We start from the raw sequence: 22,864 nt of genomic DNA on the forward strand, positions 1-22,864 counted from the left end.
GTAATCTGTGTAGTTCTTCAGAAGCCTCTCTTATTCTCTGTCCTTTTTGCTCAGGTCTTCTCTTTTGCTTGCCTGTATTCTGTATCCTCACCCAAGTTTGTTTCTCTCCTTTCCTCCTTCTACCCTTCATTTTTTTATTCCCTTTATGATCCATCAAGGCAGAACTGTAACTTTCTACTCCACTAATGCGAAACTGTAAAATATTTATGGGGGTTACAATTTTGTTTATTTTTTAAAATTTAGGTGAATTTAAATTTTTTGTCTGTTTCTGTCTCTCAAATTCAAAACAAAACTGAATTACTTCTAACAAGAGTAGCATATGCAATTTTACCTTCCTTGTAAGTTAGTTAGTCATAGTAAAAAGCTTTTTACCCTTATAAACTATCTGAGCAATATTAAAAATACCATCGTAATACTTTGACATTAAAGCAGTACACTTGCTATACCTATTTACTTTTTTGAGTTTTTAGCGGGAATAGTCTATGTGTCTGGAGCTATGTCTGTTTATGAATGTAACTTTCAGGATAATAAGAAACCACAGAAACATCCCTCAGTTCTTGTTTGAGTTACCTAATCCTATTCATGCTACTACCTTAGCACCTATTACAATTTTTTATTCCTCTCAATTCTCACACCTATTGTCGTAATTCATAATTCTTCCAGATTATTGCAGTTAGCCCCTGGTTAATCATCCCGAACTCTCATTGTATCCTCCTCCATAGTAATATTTTGAAACAAATCGATCTGCAGAGAGTGCTCCAGTGGCATTCAGCCACCTGAGGATAGAGTCTAAATTGCTTGGCATGGATTTTTATAGCTCATGAATGGATCTACATCCACTCTCTTTGGCAGCTATAGTGTTGGTGGGAAGGAAAATGGGGAGAGGCTAATAAAAGATAAGCAGAGCAGGCAGCTTACTGTTTCTACAATATTTCATAGGTTTGAATCTTTTTGCATGTGTTTATCTGAAAGTTCCTTTCTTTTCATTCAATTGTCTTTTAAATCACATCTGAGATGTTGTTCTAGGGATTTGTTTGAATAGTTCTCTTGGCATATAGCTCAGTATATTATGTCTGCTTATATGTGCACCTCCTCCTATACCAGATGTTCCTAGACAGGAGAGACATGTCTTCATGTGGATCTCCCTAGTGTCTGGCTAGGAGGATGTTAGATGCTAAGTATATGGAGAACAGCTAAACATACGTGGACCTTGTTCTCACAGAGCTTTTAGTCTATCAAGGGAGGCAAATGACCAAGCAAATACAATAAAATGTGATAGAAGTGCATGATGTTAAAGGCCTCATCAAAGTGGCATTTAAGGTGACCACTAACGGATGAGTAGTGAAGAAAAGTAGAGAGGGAAGTACTAGCCTATAGGAAGGCCCACAGGCATGTTACAGCTGAGAGGGAGAAGTAATATCCCATGGCTTAGTAGCAAGAAATGAAGCTGTAGGATATGCAGAAAACTCAGTTGTGCAAGGTTTGTAGATAGGATGACCATAGAACTGATATGAATTGCAAAATTTTGAGAGGGAAATGGGGACCTATTAGTAATTAATATGCCAGGATAGCAGACATAAACAAATCATCCTAAATAAACTAGAATTCATGGTGAGTTTGAACTTTATCCTACGAGCATATAGATTCACTAAAGGACATTGTAAAGAATTTGATCACATTTACATTTTAAAAATCATTATAACTCTGGTGAGGAGAATAAATTGGCAGAGAGCCATTGTGATAATTAGACCTGTAGAACCAGAAGCAAGAGTGAATTTATGAGAGGTTTAGGAAGTAAATTTTGCTTAAGCAGGTGGGGCAAGGTCAGAGGTAGGAGTTAAGGATGATACCTGGTTTCTCTTGTTTCAAAGGACATTGCATTTCTCTGATCAAAACAGGCAGGATTGAGAAGGGATGTTGGTCATGAGGTCAAATTTAGACATACTTAGTTGGAGATACCTTTGAAATATCGAAATGGAGTTATGCTAATAGACAGATGAGTCAGGAGGTGTGAATCAAGGGAGGATATTTGTATATGTATGTGTCTTGTATATATGTACATGTCTTGTTTGTATTTTAATTTTCCCATTCTTACTGTATACTTATGATTAATTTGCAACCTTAGGAGCTTCCCAGGTATGATACGAAACTGCCCCCACTCCCCCCCTCATAATACGTAACTCCCTACATACACACACACACACACACACACACACACACACACACACACACACACTTGAGGGGGCAGGGGGAGACCAAAGAATGAGGTGGACCACTCCAGATTGGTAGGTGACAGGTTTACTAAGCACAGGAATTCTTACAGGGGGCTTGTCTTGGGCAGCAGCATGATGAGTAGATCTTCCATCCAGTCCACCAGAAGTTTAAAAGTTTACGTGGAGGTCTTAACTGGGCTCAGTCATGTATACCATCTGAATGATCTCAGCAACACCTTACTATCTCAAGGCTGTGTCCTTGGGCAGCTCCCAGTGTGGGAAGGCAAGCAGAAGGAATACCTATTCCAAGGATGGGGGAGGGAATGAAGAACCTCACATTGCTTGGGTCCCGCTCATAGTCAGCCAGCAGTCCACTCAGTTACCTTCTCCAACAACTTCTGATTGTTTTTAGGGTTTTTGTTGGGGAAAAATTACTTCATGTTTTCCAAAGACTTCAAAGAATGGTGTATATAAAGTGTTTTATTTTTATTCTTTCTTGGCTAGAAAGTAGTACTGAACCAATGAGCAGTTGTAGAACTGTAGGATAAATATAATCAAACCCATTTATTAAATGAATAAATGGCGGGATCATGGGTGTTTATTATATTTTATTCTATGTACTTTTATATTTTTTTTCTAAATTTTAAAAAATGGAATAGTATCTGGGCCATTTGTTTTTGACTGGCTCCTATAGATGTAGTTTTCATTCATTGAGCCTATTCCATTGGCTTTAAGAACATTTTAATTCATTTGATCCTCACAATAACCTCACGGGTAGGTGGTATTCTCATTTGCAGATATGGTTAGGTTCAAAGAAGTTAAATAATTTTGCCACTGTTGACATAGTAAGTGATAGACCAGTATTTGAATCCAGGTTGACCTAACTCCGATCTATGTAGCTATAACCTTTATACCTTATGTTGTCTGCAGAGACTACAAAAAAAGACCAAACTACTCTCAAACTCTTCCTTTTACATTGGCAGTAAGACGTAAATACACATGCTTGAGAATACATAAATACACATGCTTGAGAGTAGGAGTTAAATATTATCTTGCGTTTGTATGACACTTTTAAAGTTTGAAGTGGTTGGTATATGTCATCAGTTCTGAGTAACAGAGTTTGATTGGCAGCCCTCCCTAACAATTGTAGTTAAAGAAAATGTGATTAAAATCAAATGGAGAATCTGCATGTCCCAGGATAGTATTCTGACCTTGGGGGACCTGAGCTGAAGTTCACCAGCTGCTAAAGCTATATGATATATAATGTCTAGAGAAGTGGTTAGTTCTACCAGAATGTGTTATAATGTGTAAGTTCTGTTTACTTTATGATAGAGAACTCCCTGTGCTAGATCCTGGACCAGTGAAGTCAGAGATCTGTGCTTCCTTATCAGCAGGTAAAGTTTGACATTTTTAAAATGTGTAACACTGAAGTATTTTTATATCTCTATTCAGACCTAGTCAAAATGAATTCATATTCATTAACATAAGAAGCTTTTCATTTTAGAGTCTGGTTAACCATGTTTTACAGTTGGTCAGTTTCCTCAATTTTAATTGCCTGGTTGGGAGATCATATTTTGAGAAATTTTCTAGTTGATTATTTAATAAATAACTTTTTAGACTTTATCTACAAAAGATAATTGAACTTAGAAATTTTTTTTTTTTTGCTTTTTAGGGCCACACCCACAGCACATGGAGTTTCCCAGGCTAGGGATCTAATCGGAGCTACAGCTGCCGGCCTACAACACAGCAACAGCAATGCCAGATCTGAGCCCGGTCTGCGACCTACACCACAGCTCACAGCATCACCGGATCCTTAACCCACTGAGTGAGGCCAGGGATCAAACCCGAAACCTCGTGTTTCCTAGTCAGATTCATTTCTTCCACCATGACAGAAACGCCCAACCTTAGAAAGTTTTGTAGTCTTATTTTAAATTGAAATATGTATTTAAGCTTCACTGCATTTTAAATGAGTCCTTTTTAAAATTTTTTTAATTAACAGATAATTGTAAGTTTGAATAACCAAATCTTTACAGGAAATAACTTAATTTGAACATTAATTTAACTTTGACTTTCAAGCTTTAAAAATATATGGAAAGATAGCTGGACATGATTAAGAAAGATTCTTAAATTTATCTTTATGTCTCAATTTTGTCTCACTGCCAATTCTTTTTATACCATATAATGGAGTTATTTTGGTAGAGAGGGAGGAATAAATGTATAATTTGCTAAAAAGTCTATTTCATATTTGTCACATTGGACTTTAAAAGAGTCATTGAATTCTAACTCATTTTTAGAACAGTCTTTAAATGAGTTGGTTATTTTGTCATTTAAACTTTCTGTTCCACAACTGAATATTGTTTCTTTTCAGCAAATGAGATAAAACATGATTCCAAAGGTGCAAACATTTCCTTAGAAATTACTGATGAGACCTCTGCAGATGAAAAACTGGGAGACATCAGTGAACATACAAAACGTTCAGACTTGGATGAAAAGGTACTAGAGAATCTTTTGCATTTTCTTATTTCGTGGTCCAAACAGTGCTAAGTACAGAAGTTCATCTTAGCAGTGTTGTCAGGTGACAAGTATAACTCCTTCTGATGGAGTTAAAGAATGACATCATTCTGCCCATGAGATATGTGGCTTGATGCTTTGTATAAGCACAGAATTAACAGCATTTCACTTGTCTGGGAAAATGGCTATACTGTTTAATTATATATTTAGCTTTTTAGTATCGCGAGGTTCTTCTCATACCTGTGTAAATCTCTCTAAATTGTTACATATCTTCCTGCCTCATTAATTAAACACAAAGTATAGAATATTATTTGGTCTTTAAAATTTTAGAATATCATAGTATCTGAGTGCTATGAGTGCAGGTACCAGATGTGGAAGGCGTAGGAACTGAAGCTAAATCTAACTTGATGTTGGAGCTTACCATTGGTGTATGATTTGGGGGAAATTGGAGTATCACTTTTGTGCCAGATAATATGTATGATTGTCTTAACCTTTTGAATAATTTAATTGACTCCTAGGCAACTATTTCATACTTCATATTCCTCCTCATTTGTCCTCAGAGTTTTTGTTTTCTACTTCAAAAAAATTGAAGTAGGAGTTCCCGTCGTGGCGCAGTGGTTAACGAATCTGACTAGGAACCATGAGGTTGTGGGTTCGGTCCATGCCCTTGCTCAGTGGGTTAACGATCTGGCATTGCCGTGAGCTGTGGTGTAGGTTGCAGACGCAGCTCGGATCTCGCGTTGCTGTGGCTCTGGCGTAGGCTGGCGGCTACAGCTCCGATTCAACCCCTAGCCTGGGAACCTCCATATGCCGCGGGAGTGGCCCAAGAAATAGCAACAACAACAACAACAACAAAAAAAAAAAGACAAAAGACAAAAGGCAAAAAAAAAAAAAAAGAAATAACTGGAAAAGAACTTCCTAAGCTCCCACCAGTACATTAGCCCACCTACCTGCATTTATTCCCCAAACTCCAGCTTCACTTCTGTTACAGTGGATGAACAGGCCAACGCTATTCTTTCCACCTGTGTGCTGGAACCCACCTCTCTCTCTCAAAGTATAGCTCCAGTAATTCTCCTTTCATTACATGATGATTCTCTTCAACATAAGCGTGCTTTTCTCCCATCTTCAAACAAAACCATAAAACCCTTTCATGGTCCCATCTGCTATCGTGTTTCTCCAAAGCCTTGTCTAGACGTACTATCTCCAGTTTCTTGCCTCCAGTTCCAAAGATAGCCACCTTCACGTCCACCAAACTACCCTTCTTAAACTGTCCAGTGACTTCCTCATTGCTGAATCTAATGGACATAGTTCAGTGTGTGTGTGTGTGTGTGTGTGTGCGCGTGCTTTTTAGGGCCACACCCATGGCATATGGAGGTGCCCGGGCTAGTGGTCCAATCAGAGCTACAGCTGCCGGCCCTATACCACAGTCACAGCCACAGTCACAGCAATAGCAACACGGGATCCTTAACCTACTGAGCAAGGCCAGGGATCAAACGCGCAACCTCATGGTTCCTAGTCTGATTCATTTCTGCTGCACCACAGTGGGAACTCCAGTTCAGTCTTAATCTTACCTAACCTACCACCAATATTTAACAGTTGATCATACTTTCCTTGAAACATTTTTTTCACGTGACTTTTAGCATAAACATACATGCCTGGTTTCCATTTGTCTGCGACTTCCCCGTTGGTTTTGCTGGTCTCTCCTGATCTCTCTGACTTCTGTATGTTGCAGTGACCCAGTGCCTAGACCATGAATCTGTTCTTTTTACCAATCTAGATATGCTAATTAGATGGTCTCATTCAACTCATTGCATCGGATGCCATCTGTGCGCTAAGACTCTCAAATTGTTATCTCCAGTTTGAACTTATGTGAACTGCAGATCTTTATGTCTAGTACCTAGTTGATTTTGCCACTTGGGTGTCCAATTAGGCATCTCACACTTAACATGTTCAGAACTGAGCTCCTCTTATATATCCCCTTCCCTAACATAAACCAGGCCTTCCTGTATTTTTCCCCTTCTCTATTAATGGCAACTTCATCCTTTATAAATTACTTAGGGTCAAGACCTCAGATTTCCTTTCTTCTTCTCTCACTCCATATCCATACTGTAAGGAAATCCTGCCATCTATACCTTCAGCTGATGTTTAGAAACTGTCGACTTTTCATCCCTCCCACCCACACCACTTAGGCTAAGGCCAGCCTAGTATCATCTCCTGCTGAATTATTGCAGTAGCCTCCTAATAGATCTCCAGCTTCTCATATTGTCCTCTTGTAGGTTATTCTCAACATAGCGTAAGTTAGATCATGTTATTCTTCTGCTTCATACTCTCTGATGGCTTTAATATTCAGATTCATAGGCATAGTCCTACTGAGACCTAGGTAGCCCTGTATCTGTTCCCTCTGCCCATTCCTCACCTGTTACCTCTCTGATCTCTTTGACTACTCTCCTTATCTATCTTAATCTGACCACATTAGCCTTCTTGCTGTTCATGGAACAATATGGGCTTTCTCCCACTTTAGGGCCTTTGTCCTTGCCATTTATCTCCTAAAAAAATGATATAGCTGACTTTTCTTATTTCCTGCACATCTTTACTGAAATTTTATGTTGTCAGACCTCTGAGAGGTTTATGTTCTCAGAGAGACATCTGAGAGGTTTTAGGTTGGCCATCCAACCTAAAATTCCAGTGTTCTTCCTTTGGCCAACATTTCATATCCCTCTTCTTGTAGTTGTCGTGATCTAACATCCTATACATTTACTTAAGTTTATTTCAGTCTCCTCCTGCTAGAATGAAACTCTATGAAGACAAGGGTTTTTGTCCATTTTGCACACAAATGAATCTTTAGCACCAAGAGCAGTCACTGATTCAGAGTGATAACACAAAATGATTGTTGAGTGAATATTGAATGTGAGCTTCATTTGAAAATAGTCTGTAAGTGCTAGAAGTGTCCTATAACATGAATAAAAATATCACCAGATATTTGCTTAATGGTTTGATAGTAACAGTCAGTATGTATTGAGGCTTTGTTAAATGCCAGTCAGCCACTTCTAGAGACCTAGCACTATTTATCTTATCCGTATAATAAAAACTCCTATTCAAGAGTTCCCCAAACCACCCTCAGGTTCAGTGATTTGCTAGAAGAACTCATAAAGCTCTTCAAAGCTTTTATAGTCAAGGTTACAGTTTATGACAGTGAAATAGTACAAATTAAAATCAGTTGAAAGTCACATAGGGCAGAGTGCAGAAGAAATTGGGCACAAGCTTCCAGTTGTTCTCTCCCAATAGAGTCATGTGGATATTGCTTACTTCTCCCAAGAGTGATCTGTGGTGACACACAGAATGTTGTCAGCCAGGGGGACTTGCCTGAACCCTGGTCAGGGTTCTTATTGGGGTTGGTCATAGCAGACATGGCTGACCACCTGTGTGACTGACCCTAGTCACTCAGTCTTCAGTCCCTCTAAAGGTCAAGCTGATTCCTCATGGCTTGAGGCCTCCATCACAAATCACATTGTTATCCTAGACTATCTGGAGTGGCCCAAGGCCTCTATCATAAGCTATGCTGTTAGCATACATTATCTGGTATGATCCCAGACCCCCAGGCAAACAAAGACAGACTAATCAAACAGTATATGCAAAGGGCTATTCTGCTTAAAGCTGAAGAAAACTCAGTTCTACAAGAATAGATTTTAGGAGATGTTTGCCCGAATTCATTGAGTTCTTAATGCTATAAATATTTTAAATATATAGACTATTTTCAATATTACCTCTTCTAAAAATAGTCTATAGGAGTTCCTGCTGTGGTGCACTGGGATCAGTGGCATCTCTGCAGCGCCAGTTTGCAGGTTCGATCCCCTGCCCAGCACAGTGGGTTAAAGGATCTGGCATTGGCATAGTTGCATCATAGGTTGCAACTGTGGCTCGGATCTGATCCTTGGCCTGGAAACTCCGTATGCCATGGAGAAACCAAAAAAATTTTTAAAAATCCACAAAATCATTTAGCTGCTTCCTAGCATGGTACTGTTTCTTGGATTTGTTTAAGGGAAGGGGAATGATACTTTTATTCTTCCAATACCATGGTAAGCTTCACAGTACCAACTCTAGAAAATACATGACCTTGTCAGTAATATTTAAGATATCTAGCCCCCAAATCTAGGAAATAACAAACTCTCTTTCACCTTAGATTTTAGGAACTTTAGATGGTTAATAGGTTGATTTATAGGATATATGCCCAGTTTACCACTTTCCTGCTTTTATGTAGGTTTTCTTTGAATTTTTAGAAATGCTTCCTTATACAAATATACATGTATATTTTATAAAATGCTTCCTTATACAAATATACATGTATATTTTGAATATACATGTATACATGTGTATATAAATACGTGTATGTAGACTATAGGTGTGTATATAAACACATGTATGTAGACTATACGTGTGTATATAAACACATGTATGTAGACTATAGGTGTGTATATAAACACATGTATGTAGACTATATGTGTGTATATAAACACATTTATGTAGACTATACATGTATATATGCATAGATAGATAGATAATTCCTGCCTTTTCCACAGGCCTTATTTTTTCTTTCTCTTATGTATCAGTTATATCCAGAATCCATATTTAACAATTTTTAGGTTTGCCGTGCTAGTGATTGCTTAATGATTCTAGTTTTGAGCCTCAAATAGTTAAAATGCTAGTGTACTTTTTAATTTTTATTTTGAAACAATTGTTAATTCACAGGAACTTGCAAAAGTAGTTCTCTCCCTATAATTACATCTTAAGGCACGATAACATAAGCAGAAATTTGATATTAGCACAATGAATGTACTAGTAGTTTGTGCATTTTATCAAGTGTGCCAGTCTTTTCCACCACTGCAATCAAGATAATTATTCCATCACTACAAAGATATTCTTTGTTCGTTCTATCCCTTAGTCACACCTCCCTTCTAGCCCCTGACATCTGTAACCTTAGCAACCATTAATATTTTTTTCCATCTCTGTAATTTTGGTATTTTGAAATAAATGCCCAGGTCTACAATTACTGGGCTGTCTGGTAATTGCATGCTTGGGTTTTAACTTGGGTGGACTCACCCTCCAGATTACTCCCCTGTGGTATCAGGCAGTTGAAATATTTATTCAGTTATTTTAGTCTTTGCTGGGCTGTTTGGAGTCTGCCTTACAAAGTGTAGTTCGAGAGTCAGCTAGAGATTTGGACTGCGTTTGAGGCAGATTTGGGAGCTTGTTCTCTTAGACTTTTTCCTTTCTAGGATTCATTCCCAACCTCACTTCCCAGTTTCTGACTGCCCTAAACTCTCTCTCTCTTGGTTTGTTATGTCAGTAGTGCAAAATTGACCTTCCCAAGTGGTTTCACCTAAGGCCTGCCTTCAAGATTCAAGCCATTAAAACAGGATTATTACTCAGTGTTGTTCCGGCTTTCCCTCCAGATTCTGCCTACGCTTCATATCCCTCCAGTATTTTCAGGCAGAGATTTTTTACATGTTGTCTAGGGTTTATAGTTGTTAACTACAGAAGGATTAGCCTGATAAGAGATACTTATTTGCCATTTCTCAAAGTAGACCTGTTGTGTATTCTTTTTAATTTTATGTAAGTGGTAGCATACCATTCTTTATCTTTTGTAACTTTAATACCTAATGGAGATTGTTTCCTTTCCATGAATGTAATGATGCTCTGTTTTTATAATTATACAATTATCTACTATATGGGCACACTCTATTCTACAAGTTCCGCTATTGATGGATACTTGGTTCGTTTCCATTTTTTGCTATTTTAACATTGTTGCATTATGCATCCTTGAGCATAAGGCATTTTGCATATGTGCAAGCATTTTCTGTATTAATTCTTAGAAGTAGAATTTTCAAATTGCCCTACATAGAGATTGCTTTGAGATTTCAGATTGCTTTGACTTATACTTCCAACAACACTGTATGAGAGTGACAGTTTTCTCCCCCACATACTCACCAACTCAGTATTAAAATTTTTTATTTTTGTCCATCTTTACATTTTTTACAAATGAATTTTACTTTGCTTTTCTCTTATGAGTCTAGTTAAGCATCTTTTAGTATGTGTAAAAGCCATTTACATTTTCTTCTGTGAACTTTTTTATTCCTTTGCCCATTTTTCTTCTGGGATTCTTTAATTTGTAGGAACTTTTCATATATTAAAACATATTTGTTCTTTACTTTTTCTTGTTTTTCATTAGTATTTGATTTGTCTTAGGATCTTTTTACCTTGAAGGAGCTTTTATTTAGTCAAATGTATCAGTTTTATTTTGTGATGTTTGAGTTAAGCATATGTAGAGAAATCTTCCCCATTTTAGGATTAAAAATTTTTGACCATATCTTTTTCTAGTACTTTTTTTGTTTATTTTTTTTATCAATGTAAGTCTAAATTTGATTTTTGGGAGAAAGAATGTAGAAAAAATGTAACCTGGAGTGGCACAGTGGTTAACGAATCCAACTAGGAACCATTAGGTTGCAGGTTAAATCCCGGCCCTTGCTCAGTGGGTTAAGGATCCGCATTGCCATGAGCTGTGGTGTGGGTCGCAGACGCGGCTCGGATCCCGCGTTGCTGTGGCTCTGGCATAGGCCGGTGGCAACAGCTCCCATTAGACCCCTAGCCTGGGAACCTCCATATGCCGTGGGAATGGCTCAAGAAAAAGGCAAAAAGACAAAAAAAAAAAAAAAAGTAACCTTTCTGTTTTTATTTTGACAGATGGCTTTTGTGTATTTTGTATTCTCTTAGTATATGAAAATATTTAAAAGTTTGTATTCAAACCAATTGATACCGAAATTCATGGTATCTTCCTTCGGTTTCATGCTTAGGCTTTCTTGACTCTCCAAATTATATAAACACTCACCTTTATTTTATTTCTGATACTTTTAGTATTTTTAATATTTAAATCTCTAATGAACCTAAAGTATTTCGGCATAGGATAATGGTACCATACTTAGTTCCCATCCAATTAACTAAGCTGTTGTTCTCCTGCTATCGAATCATTTCCTCACAAATTTCAAGCACTGTCTTTAATATTTTCAATTTTTTTGTATCAGATGATTACTTCTTTTTTGTATCATTAATTGCTCAGGTCCTGTACCAATTCCATACAGTTGATTATTTGAAAAATATAAATAGTATGGAAAGCTTGCTTTTAAAAATACTAAGATGTATTATAAATATAATATATAGTTGGCTGTTCTTATGTTTTTCTAAGAAAGCTTTAAACTCACATTGTAAAATCATTTATTTAATGTGTAAATTAATTTGGGGAGAGTTAACATTTGTACCTTTAATATTGTCATCCAGGAACACAGTATATTGTTCTGTTTGTTAATGTTTCATGTTTCTCAGTTGATTTTTGTAGTGTTCTCCTAAAGATTGTAATTGTCTATACAGTGTGTACTATTATTGTAAAATAGGATTATGTACTTTAAAAAAGACTAGGAAGATATAAAGTAAGGCGTTAAATGGATATCTTCGCCTTCCAAATGATGGGTGATTTAGGATTTACTTTCTTGGTGTGTGTTTTTTCAAAAGTCTAGTAATTGAATGTGTATAACTTTCTTATAATTAGAAAATCACAGTTCTCAAAACGTTAATTGTAAAGTGTTATAAGTATATTGATGTTTTAAATACAAGTATTTTAATGAAAAATAAATTTATGTTCATAAATACCACCTAAAAATAAAAATTACAGCTTTTTTTTTCTGAATGAAAAGAGAAATCACTTGAATTGTCCTTAACAATTTGAAATAATTTAAAAATAATATTGGATGTTAGGAAAATTGATTTACATTAGTTTTTCTCAACAGTGGAAACCTTAAAAGTAATATTCAGTGGTTTTTTTTGTTTGTTTGTTTTTGGCCATGCCTGCAGCATATGGAAATTCCTGGGCCAAGGATCGAACCTTTGCCACAGTAGTGGCAACATCTGATCCTTAACCTGCTATACTACGAGAGAACTCTAATGTTCAGTATTTTAAAGAATATAGTGTAGAATTGTTTTCTGTGTTGGCCTTAAGCCTAGTTGTTCAATTAACACCTAATACGTTGTGATCTGGTAAGCCTCAGAGCCTAATAATAGGGAATGCAGAGATACTCACTTACATTTTTTAATCATAATCTCTCTACAGTGTAGATTTTCAGACCAGGTGACTATTCAAGCCGAAAAAGAAAATATTTATGAAGTTTGCAAAAGGTCCGTAACATTTTTAATGTTAAAGTAATCATTCATGTAATTTGTATCTTGAGTATGTTTTTTATTCTCTGCTGTATGTGCTTGAGCTACTATGCCGTAAACAATACATGGGCATAATTTAATTAATGTGTCAGGTGTATCTAGATGTCAGGGGTATTGTAAGTACCTTAAAGTTGTCACTAAGTATTTTGAACCATTAAAATATTTTTTGAGGAAGGAATAAGGAATAGCGATAAAAGAAAAAATGATGTGTGTGTGTGACTTATGAAGGTAAGAGTAACTGAAATCAGATGAACATTGCCATTTGCAGGTATATGTCTGCGCTCATTAGTACTAAGTGTTACAGTATACGCACTAGAACATACACAGGTACCAAATTTAGATTTGGAGGATACCTAGGAGGTCATCTGATCCACGCCCACCCCCATTTTTCTGTTGAGGCAAGTCACAGTCAGGTCAGGTAACAAATATGATCCTTGGAGAGCAGCATCCTGTGGGAACTTGTCAGAAATGTAAATTATTTGGTCCCACCACTGACCTACAGAATCAGAAACTCTGGAAATGGAGCCTGTCAATCTGTGTCTCAAAAGGTGACCAGCTAATCAAGCTCCCTGCCCAAGTTTAAGAACCATCATGTTAAAGAAAATCTTAGGTAAGAATTAGATTGGCATAGAAGCACAATATGAGTCATGACCATTTGAAGATCTTAAAGAAAAGTACAAAATTAACTTTTTTTTTTCCCAATCAAAAGCATTTTGCTTACAGACTAAATAGTTGCAGCCTGCAGAGTTTTGTGATCACCTTGACTCTGCCATAGTGACCAGAAGTGTGATATTGGGCAAGTCAGTACGTTACCCTAGATTTCATCATCCAATCAAAATAAAGGAACTTTACTAGATAATCTTTTCCATCTACAGAAGTAATTCCTATTTCTTTGTTTTTTGTTACCTCTTGTTTTATTTTATGTGGAGGGGGGTTATGTTCATTGCATGTATCAATGATATCATAAGTTAGGAAAGAAGCAAATATCTTTGTGTGAAATTTTTAAACTTCAGTGCTACTAAGTTCCACATGTTATAAGAGTTGACCCCTCTTGTTACGATTTTTACTTCTCTCTGGCCCTGGGAACCTCAGCTGAAAAACCTTATTAGAATTTTTTTTAAGGTAAAATAGTATATAAGTGAGGATATAAGTCTTTCTTCGAAAAAGCAAATTCATTTATATCTGTTAGCTCTGAGGTACTTTCCACCCTTCCCCTTGCTTAAGTTATTTATTTTCCTAGGTAAGCGACCTCCAGATTAAGTATTTTTTTATTTGGCTCTCTTGGATCTCATATATTAGAATATAGTCAAGACTGTTTAAATCAGCAGCCCAGAACAATGTATTTCTTTACTTTCTTCCCAAAGGAGGGTATCAAGTACATGTGTAAATTTATTATATGTACTTGTACTGAAGAATAACATAATTCGTTTATTTTTTGTACTATTAATAGAATCATTGGGTTATGTTTTCTGGATTTGGACCGTAGTCCAGTTCTTCAAACCTTCCATCTGGCATGATCAGAGGAAGTTTACTCTTGGAGTTCCCTGATGGCCTAATGGGTTAAGGATCTGGCATTGTAACTGATGTGTGTGGGATTGATCCCTAGCATCGGAACTTCCACATGCCATGGGCACAGCCAAAAAAAAAAAAATAGTTTGCTCTAGTTTCAATCCCAGCACCCGACTCCTTCCGCTACCCCAGCCATTTATCAAGTATTGGTTTTCTAGTTAAGAAGTCAGAAACAAACTATTGAAGATGTTAAAGAATCATAGTATATGATAAAGCATACAGCATAGTATATAGAATATACATATCACTAGGTTGCGTTTCTACCTACTTGATCTTATTACTTTAATGTTTTTAGAATAAATTTAAATTCTGACTGCTTTTTCTGCTCACACAGCAGCGATTCTAAAAATACAGAGCTTCTGGTTGGTGACTTTCACTTAGCAGCACTGGGTCCCAAACCTCTGTGTTTATCAGTGCCAGTGCCACCTTTGGATCTCATTGCTCGTCAGGAAGACACACTACTGAAGCCCTGGATGAATGGTATGATTTTCTTAATAAAACTTTCTTGGCTTTTGATTATATAGAAATGATACAGGAGATATTTCCACCAAAAACAAAAAGTTAAAAAAATTGAAACAAGTATAAAATATGTTAAGATTAGAAGGTTTGTGTACCTTTAGTTAGTACTTTTTTTTTTTTTTTTTTTTTTTTTTTGTCTTTTTGCCATTTCTTGGGCCGCTCCCACGGCATATGGAGGTTCCCAGGCTAGGGGTCGAATCAGAGCTGTAGCCACTGGCCTCCGCCAGAGCCACAGCAACGCGGGATCCGAGCCGCGTCTGCAACCTACACCACAGCTCACGGCCACGCCGGATCCTCAACCCATTGAGCAAGGGCAGGGACCGAACCCGCAACCTCATGGTTCCTAGTCGGATTCATTAACCACTGCGCCACGATGGGAACTCCCTAGTTAGTACTTTTGATGGAACAAATTCTGAGCTATATATTGTGTGATCGTGGTAGTATAGGTGGATTATAGTTTATACCTAAAATATCCATATGTTAGTTCAGTGCTTAGAAATTTAGATGTACTTTAGAATTTGTGTCAATTTTTTGATAACTCATAGTGCTGTGAATAAAACAAGCTAGATTGAAGAAGGAATTTAGAAACAATAAAATCCCCTTGTGTAGCTCACACTTAATTCTTCCCATTACTGACCCATGCCACCTGGTATAGTATACTATAGCAGCAAGTATACATATTTTATCTTAAAAAGCTTTGCAGGTTTTGTAATGAAAATTACTGCAAAGCTATGCAGCAAAAACCTCAATTTGTCCCAAATTGTATCTGGATGCTGCCAAAGTGAAAAATGAAATTATTTAAGACAAAAAGCATTTCCATTTGTTTTTGATTTATTTTCTTTTTTCGGCCGCCCCACGGCATATGGAGTTCCCAGGCCAGGAATCAGATCAGAGCCGCAGTTGTGACCTGTGCCACACTTGTGGCAATTTCAGGTCCTTAACCCACTGCACTGGGTCGAGAATTGAACCTACATTCTGGTGCTGCAGAGATGCCACCAATCCTGTTGTGCTGCAGCAGGAATTCCAGTTTTCATTTGTTTTATATTGAGGAAAAAAAATCATTTTTAAATGTCCCGAGTCTCATTTTAAAAGACCAACATTAAGGGATAATGATGCCTGGTGTAGTAGTCAGCTTGGGCTGCCATAATAAAACACCACAGATGGGGTGGCTTAAATAAACAGATACTCATTTCACAGTTCTGGAGGCCAGATGCCCAAGATCAAGGTCCTGGTAGAGTTCAGTTTCTGGCTCTCTTTCTGGCTTACGAAAACAGCCTTTTTGCTAAGTCTTCACATGGCTTTTTCTGGTGCATGTGCATGGAGAGAAAGAAAAAAAACCTTTTGTAAGGATGCTAATTTTGTCAGATCAGGGCCTCATTTTTGTAACCCCATTTAACCTTAATTATTTCCATAAAAGGCCCTGACTCCAAATGTAGTCAGATTGGCTTAAAGCTTCAACATATGAATTAGGTGGGAGAGAAAACATAGTTCAATCCATAGCACCTGGGTTTGTCAGTAGTTTTCTTCCGTAAGAAAGGTTTATTGCATGTAATATTTGTCTTAGAGACAATCATTTGAATATAATACTCAGTGCTGCTATATAAGACTTTTAAGAAAGTATCTTCAGTTTATAATGAATGTAAAACGTTAAAATTCAGGAGTTCCTTCTATGGCACAGTGAGTTAAGAATCCAACTGCAGCAGCTCAGGTTGCTGCAGAGGCACAGGTTCTATCCATAGCCCAACACAGGTGGGTTAAAGAATCTGGTGTTGCCGTAGCCATGACATAGGTCACTGCAACTTGGATTTAGTCCCTGGCCTGGAAATTTTCATGTACCATGGGTGCAGCCATTTTAAAAAGCAATAATAAAAAAAATTAAAAATAAAATGTTAAATTTAGACTTAGAAATCCTTAAGGAACACCTAAGATGTAAATCACTCTGTATTTCACAGGAACATACTGTTGCAGCGGTCTGCAAATTGAGCATAAGTAGTCCAAAATGAAACTTTAAGTAGTGGTCATGTGTTTCATTGCTATGAAGGAAATAAGTTATAACAAATTAGAGTGTAACGTCATTCTTAATCATTTCTAGATTTCAGATTTCCAGGAAAACATTCTCTCCTAAAGCTGCAGAATTCTGACATTTATGAACTATTTAAGAGGGAAAAAACTGCGGGGGTAAGTTCCCCCATTTAAAAAAATAGTAATAATCCAAAAAGCATATATTTGGGGGCTTTGGTTATATTTCCCTATCATTTTTAAGCAGTTCTGTACATTTCATGGATTTTAATTGGGAATTGATGGTAAGGGGCAGAAAATGATTGGTAATTTGGAGGATATTCACAAACAAGAGATTTCAGGTGGACAGGTGGGTGGTGGGATATCCGGAACATCATGTACCGGATGAATGGTTCCCTGTGATGGAGAAAGCTAGCAATTGATGGGAAAAGCTTGTTGTAAACAGCTTTCACTCATTGCCTTTTTAAACCATTAATCAGAAAAGGTAAGGAAAACTTTGGTTCTAGTAAATGCATCTGAAACATGCATATTATAATAGAATTAACTTGTTATAAAAGTAAAAAGGACCTGAACATGAGCAGGAAGAGGGAATGTATAAACCTTTAGAAACCTACAAAGTAAAACAGTAGTAATTTTAATTGAATATAAAAGTTTTACATTAAACAAAATTTTAAACATTCAGACACTTTAAATTGATTTTTTCATTATTTTTAAAAATGCAAATTGGTTGGAGTTATTTTTACCAAGTTGGCAAGCAAATTATCTTGATACTGCTTTGAGTATATAGTATTTCTGCTTCAAATGCTTTTTCACATTATTGTAGTAAGTGTTTTACAATTAATACAGAAAGGAAATCTGTCTAATTTTCTAGGTGTTCCAGAAGCCCCTTGGGTTGATGATACCCCATAGATATTGCAAATTTCATTTTAATACATTACGTGGCTGTGAGCGATCACAGTGCAAGTTTGCTCACGTGCCTGAGCAAGGGGATGAAAAGGTAAAATATGTTAAGTCTTCGAAGTAGAAATTGTTTTAATAAGCATCGCAGTCACACATTTTAATTCAGATTTTCATCATTCCTAATAGATGAGCTCTACCTGGTTTATATAAATGGAATCATACAATCAGTATTCTTTTGTTTCTGGCTTCTTTTGCTCAATAGTATTGAGTCATCTCTGGGGTTTTGTTTTTTTTTTAATTAATTGTAGACATTTCTTTCTCATATAAAATTGAATATTCTGTTGTACAAATACATCAAAATCTATTTTATTGATAAATAATACTTTTGATGGGTGGTTTCTAAATTTGATAAATAAAATACTGAAGCTCCCGGCATTCTGCATGTCATTTGGTAAACATTTGTACACATTTCAATGGATTATACTTAAAACTGGAATTAATGGGTCAAAGGGTTTGCATGTGTTCAACTTTAGTAGATACTGCTGGACAGATTTCCAAAGTGGTTTACCAAATTGCACTCTCACCAGCAATGTCTTGAGAGTTCTGGTTACCTCACATCCTTACTAGCTCTTGGTATTAGCAGTCTTTTAATTGAAGCCATTCTGATAGGTGGGAAATGATACTCCTTCCCTGATGGTTGATGAAGTTTGAGCATCTTTTATTTATTTTATTTTATTTTTCTGCTTTTTAGGGCCATACCTACAGCATATGGACGTTCCCAGGCTAGGGATTGAATCAGAACTACAGCTGTCGGCCTGTGCCACAGCAGCAACAATGCAGGATCTGAGCCACATCTGCAACCTACACCACAACTCACGGCAACACTGGATCCTTAACCCACTGAGCAGGGGTGGGGATCAAATCCGCGTCCTCATGGATCCTAGTCACATTCATTACTGCTGAGCCACGACAGGAATTCCAGGAGTTGAGCATCTTTTACAACATTTATTGGATATTTGAATATCCCCTTTCTGTAAATAGCTAAATAGTTTGCCTGTATTCTGGAGGATTGTCTTTTTCTTATCCATCCCAAGAATTCTTTGTATATTCTGGATACAGATTCTTTGTTGGATATATATTTATATTGTAAATGCCTTTTACTACTTTACAAGTTGTCTATTAACGCTCTCAAAATTATCTTTTGATAAGAATTATTAATCTTCATATAGACCAATTTTGTCATTTTTTTCCTTTTAAAAGTGTTGACATTTTACATGCTGTTGAAGAAATCTTTGACGAGATCATGAAAATGTTATTATGTTTTTCCTTTAAAAGTTTTGTCTTATCTTTTATATTGAGAACTGTAAGCCATCTAGAATTGATTTTTATTTAGGATGTGAGAGGAAGGTCAGATACATATTTTTTCCAGGTTAATCTCCACGAAATCCAACACCCTCCTTTCCCTGATTGCACTGCAGTATCACCATGTCATAAATGGGCTGATTGTGAATGAGTGGGTCTTTTTTTAGGCTCTCTGTTCTAATCCATTGGTCAATGTGTTTATCCTTATACCAGTAAAAGATTATTTTTTCAAAGATCTAAATCAGTTTTTTTCAGTTATAATATTCAAAGATTTCCTTCCTCTCCCAAGATTGACCAGAGTCAAGATTGCTTGCTAATCTTGACTCTATTGCCTTGACTGTTTCTTTGACAGAGCTTCTCTAAATAAGGTTTTTGTAATGAGTTGAGTATGCATTTAAAAGCCTAACTAACCTAACATCAGCTTCTTTATTCCATTGCTTTTAATTCATTTAAAAAATAGCAACAGATAGGACTTAAATTTGAGTAGTTTTTATAAAATATTAAATGGTAGTTTTACATTTTTTGTGACTTTTATAGGTTTGCATGGATGTGCTTAAGAAGTATATAAGTATCAACGAGTTGTGTTTGCTACAGCGTGCAGGTATGGGACAGTGGAATGATTACTATAAATTCATTAATGTAAATGTTTCAAACAGTGTGCTGTTGTCTTATAGTTTGACAGTAAATCAAGAACTTCTAAGTATGAGAACTGAATGCCTTAGAGTTGCTCTGTTGGTATCAGAAAAGATTAACAGTAAGTGTGGCATTTTGGTTAATAAAAAAATTACAGTCCACCTAACACTATCTAATTCCTTTAACATACAGGAATATTTTCATGTCATAGAAATTTTATTTACAGGTGTAAGACAGAAAAAAGGATGTTAATTGGTTTAAAATTCGTTCTAAAGGGATTTTTCACAAATTGGATCTTACCTACTTCTTTACTGTTCTCCTTTTACATTTATCCCTTGTAGCCAACACACCATCCGTCATTCTGTGCAGGTCCCTAAACCAACCAGGCTGTGTTATAATAGAGAAGGCACTGTTCTCTCCACCCCGGATGCCTTTCTTTTATTCCCCTTTCCCACTGCGAAGACCTATTCATCTTCCAAAGCTTAGTCATAGAAAATATAATTATCTCCTCTATTAGGCCCTTATCTGACTCCACAACCTCATCCCCTTCTCTGCTCCCATCTCCCCTTACTACATTATGAACCCAAGAGGAAGCAACCAAGCTTTATATTCGTCACTCTGACACAGCCACCAAGACCACATAGTATGGTGGTAATAGAGCACTTTAGCTTCATATCCATCTGCTTAAAATCTGATTTAGCTAAAAACAAAATCTCTGACAAGCTTCTTTGGCTGATAATATCATCTCCCCAAAGGATTAGAGGGAGCATCTGAAGAAACTGGTAGTCTGGATTTAATCCAACTGTAACAAGGATGAAGTAGTTAAGATAGAAGTAATAGGAGCCAATATAGAGAATATACCTGTCACTTGAGGGGTTGTGATAGTCAAGGAGGAGAAGCTACAAATGTTTAGATGTGGATAAACATTTACATTCCAGAAATAATTCCATAATATGAGATGTAGAAGAAAAAAGGATGACATGGGAAAATTGCAGACTACCCAAAATGTAATTCTGGTTGTGTGACTGTGAAATATGGGAACAGGAAAAATATATGTGAATTAGTTTTTAAACAAAAAATTCATAAAACAAAAATAAAAACCTGTAGTGAAGAATAAATGCTGGAACTTGGCAAGAACCTATGTAAATTATGTTTGATGTGAAAATAGAAACTTAGATCAGTGAAAACAGATAGATAGCTCATAATAAAGTCATCATTATGTATAAAGAAGTTTAGTGTTTGAAAGGACCATAGGGTTTGAGAAGGAAGACTCATTTTATGAATGATGATAGAATAACTGGATAGCAACTCAGAAAGAGAAACTCTTAATACCACTGGTATAAATGTAGATCTAACTGCTTAGACTCTACAGAGGGACCTCAGGGACCACCTAGTTCACAAGAGGAGGTACTGAGAGAATGGGACTCCCATTCATTTTTACCTGTTTTATATTTGAATTTCCACATAAAACTCTTTTTCCAGAAGTTTTATGACTAAAAACATTGTGAAAAACTACTTCTGCTTAGCATACATGAAAATGAATCAATATGTATATTAGAAATTCAATAGAAAAAAATAAGATTTTCTATCAGATTTTTTTTGAAAGTTGATCATTTTTGTGGTTTAAAGTAATCAAAGGAAGCATAAAAATATAAATTTGATTATGTAAATTTAAACTGAAAAAAGCTATTGACTTCAAGCATTTTAAATTTACCATTGGTGGACTTTCAATTGTGGCTCAGTGGAAACAAACCTGACTAATATCCATGAGGATGCGGGTTCAATCCCTGGACCCACTCAGTGGTTTAAGGATCCAGTGTTGTCATGAGCTGTGGTGTAGGTCACAGACACAGCTGAGATCTAGCATTGCTTTGGCTGTGGTGTAGACTGGCAGCTGTAGCTCCAATTTGACCACTAGCCTGGGAACTTCCTTATGCCATGGGTGTGGCCCTAAAAAAAAAAAGCAAAAAAAAAAATTGTCATTGATAATATATATATATACACAATGTATTAGAGTTTTTAAGAATAACAAGAGTTTAGTCTGCTATTTACAGAGGCATCAACATTATTTTCCCTGTGAGAATTAGAAATATCTAAAGAGGAAAATCCAGTGTTACTGGTTCACCAAAATTGGGTACTCCTAAATAAATAGAGGAGTAAAAGTACCCAATTCTAATAAGTTACTGAAGTGGCATTATGGATTAACAAAGCTTTTTTAAAAAACAGCATAGTAAGATGGCAGAGTAGGTGGCATCAGGAATTTGTCTCCCCACCTAGACAGTAGTTGTACCAGCAAAACCTGTCTAATATGATTACTGGAGTCTCTTGAAAGCTTGCAACTTCCAAGGGAAGACTTGAACAGTAAATTGTGATTAATTTCAGTCAGTTTCAGCTCTTAGCACAGTAGCAACTACCCAACCTTTAGTGCCGCCATGTGGCAGACAACTGTGCGTGACTTTTTAGAGCAACCTGCACACAGCTTGTGGGAGCCAGAGTGAGCAAAAAAGACCTCATCCTCTCAACATCAGGTATATGTGCTCTGATTACTGACTGCTGCTTCTGCTACTTCTGATCACAGAGGTACATTGTTGTTGCAGTTACCCTCATTGTTGCAGGCCCCTCCCTCTCTTGCTTAAGTGACTTACAGAGGACTAAAAGGGCTAGCATCGTTTTTCCCCTCCTCTTCATTTTCTCTTTTTTGCGTTTTGGGAGCCAAACATTAAAGATAAGACATTACAAAACAACTGCATATTCAGGGAATATTTTTAAGAGACCAAATGTACCAAGGAAATGCTCAGAAAAGACCTGAGAAGATCTTAAATTTATTCTTCAGGCTGATCCTCCCTATAGACAGTCTACAACAGTCAAAAAAACCA

General features: G+C 36.5%; 1 protein-coding gene across 33 annotated transcripts in view; it reads left to right on the plus strand.

Moving 5' to 3' along the window:
* The window catches only part of TOPAZ1 (testis and ovary specific TOPAZ 1), a 69,583-nt gene that overhangs the window by 10,263 nt on the left and 36,456 nt on the right, over positions 1–22,864 (plus strand). For 11 of the 33 annotated variants that reach the window (XM_021071723.2, XM_084987883.1, XM_084987886.1 and 8 more), the window contains 7 exons: positions 3,546–3,607; positions 4,582–4,706; positions 12,880–12,944; positions 14,890–15,035; positions 17,167–17,252; positions 17,965–18,090; positions 19,893–19,956. In XM_021071723.2, coding sequence (XP_020927382.2) covers positions 3,546–3,607; positions 4,582–4,706; positions 12,880–12,944; positions 14,890–15,035; positions 17,167–17,252; positions 17,965–18,090; positions 19,893–19,956 — 674 coding nt within the window. Of the gene's footprint in view, positions 1–3,545; positions 3,608–4,581; positions 4,707–12,879; positions 12,945–14,889; positions 15,036–17,166; positions 17,253–17,964; positions 18,091–19,892; positions 19,957–22,864 lie in introns of those variants that run through there. The other 22 variants (XM_084987881.1, XM_084987887.1, XM_084987891.1 and 19 more) reach the window with 7 other exon arrangements.

Source organism: Sus scrofa, chromosome 13, assembly GCF_054392235.1.
Source record: "Sus scrofa isolate SSC_HxYL_T2T_F1_AM1 chromosome 13, Sscrofa_HxYL_maternal_Yorkshire_Landrace_v2.0, whole genome shotgun sequence".
Lineage (NCBI taxonomy): Eukaryota > Metazoa > Chordata > Mammalia > Artiodactyla > Suidae > Sus > Sus scrofa.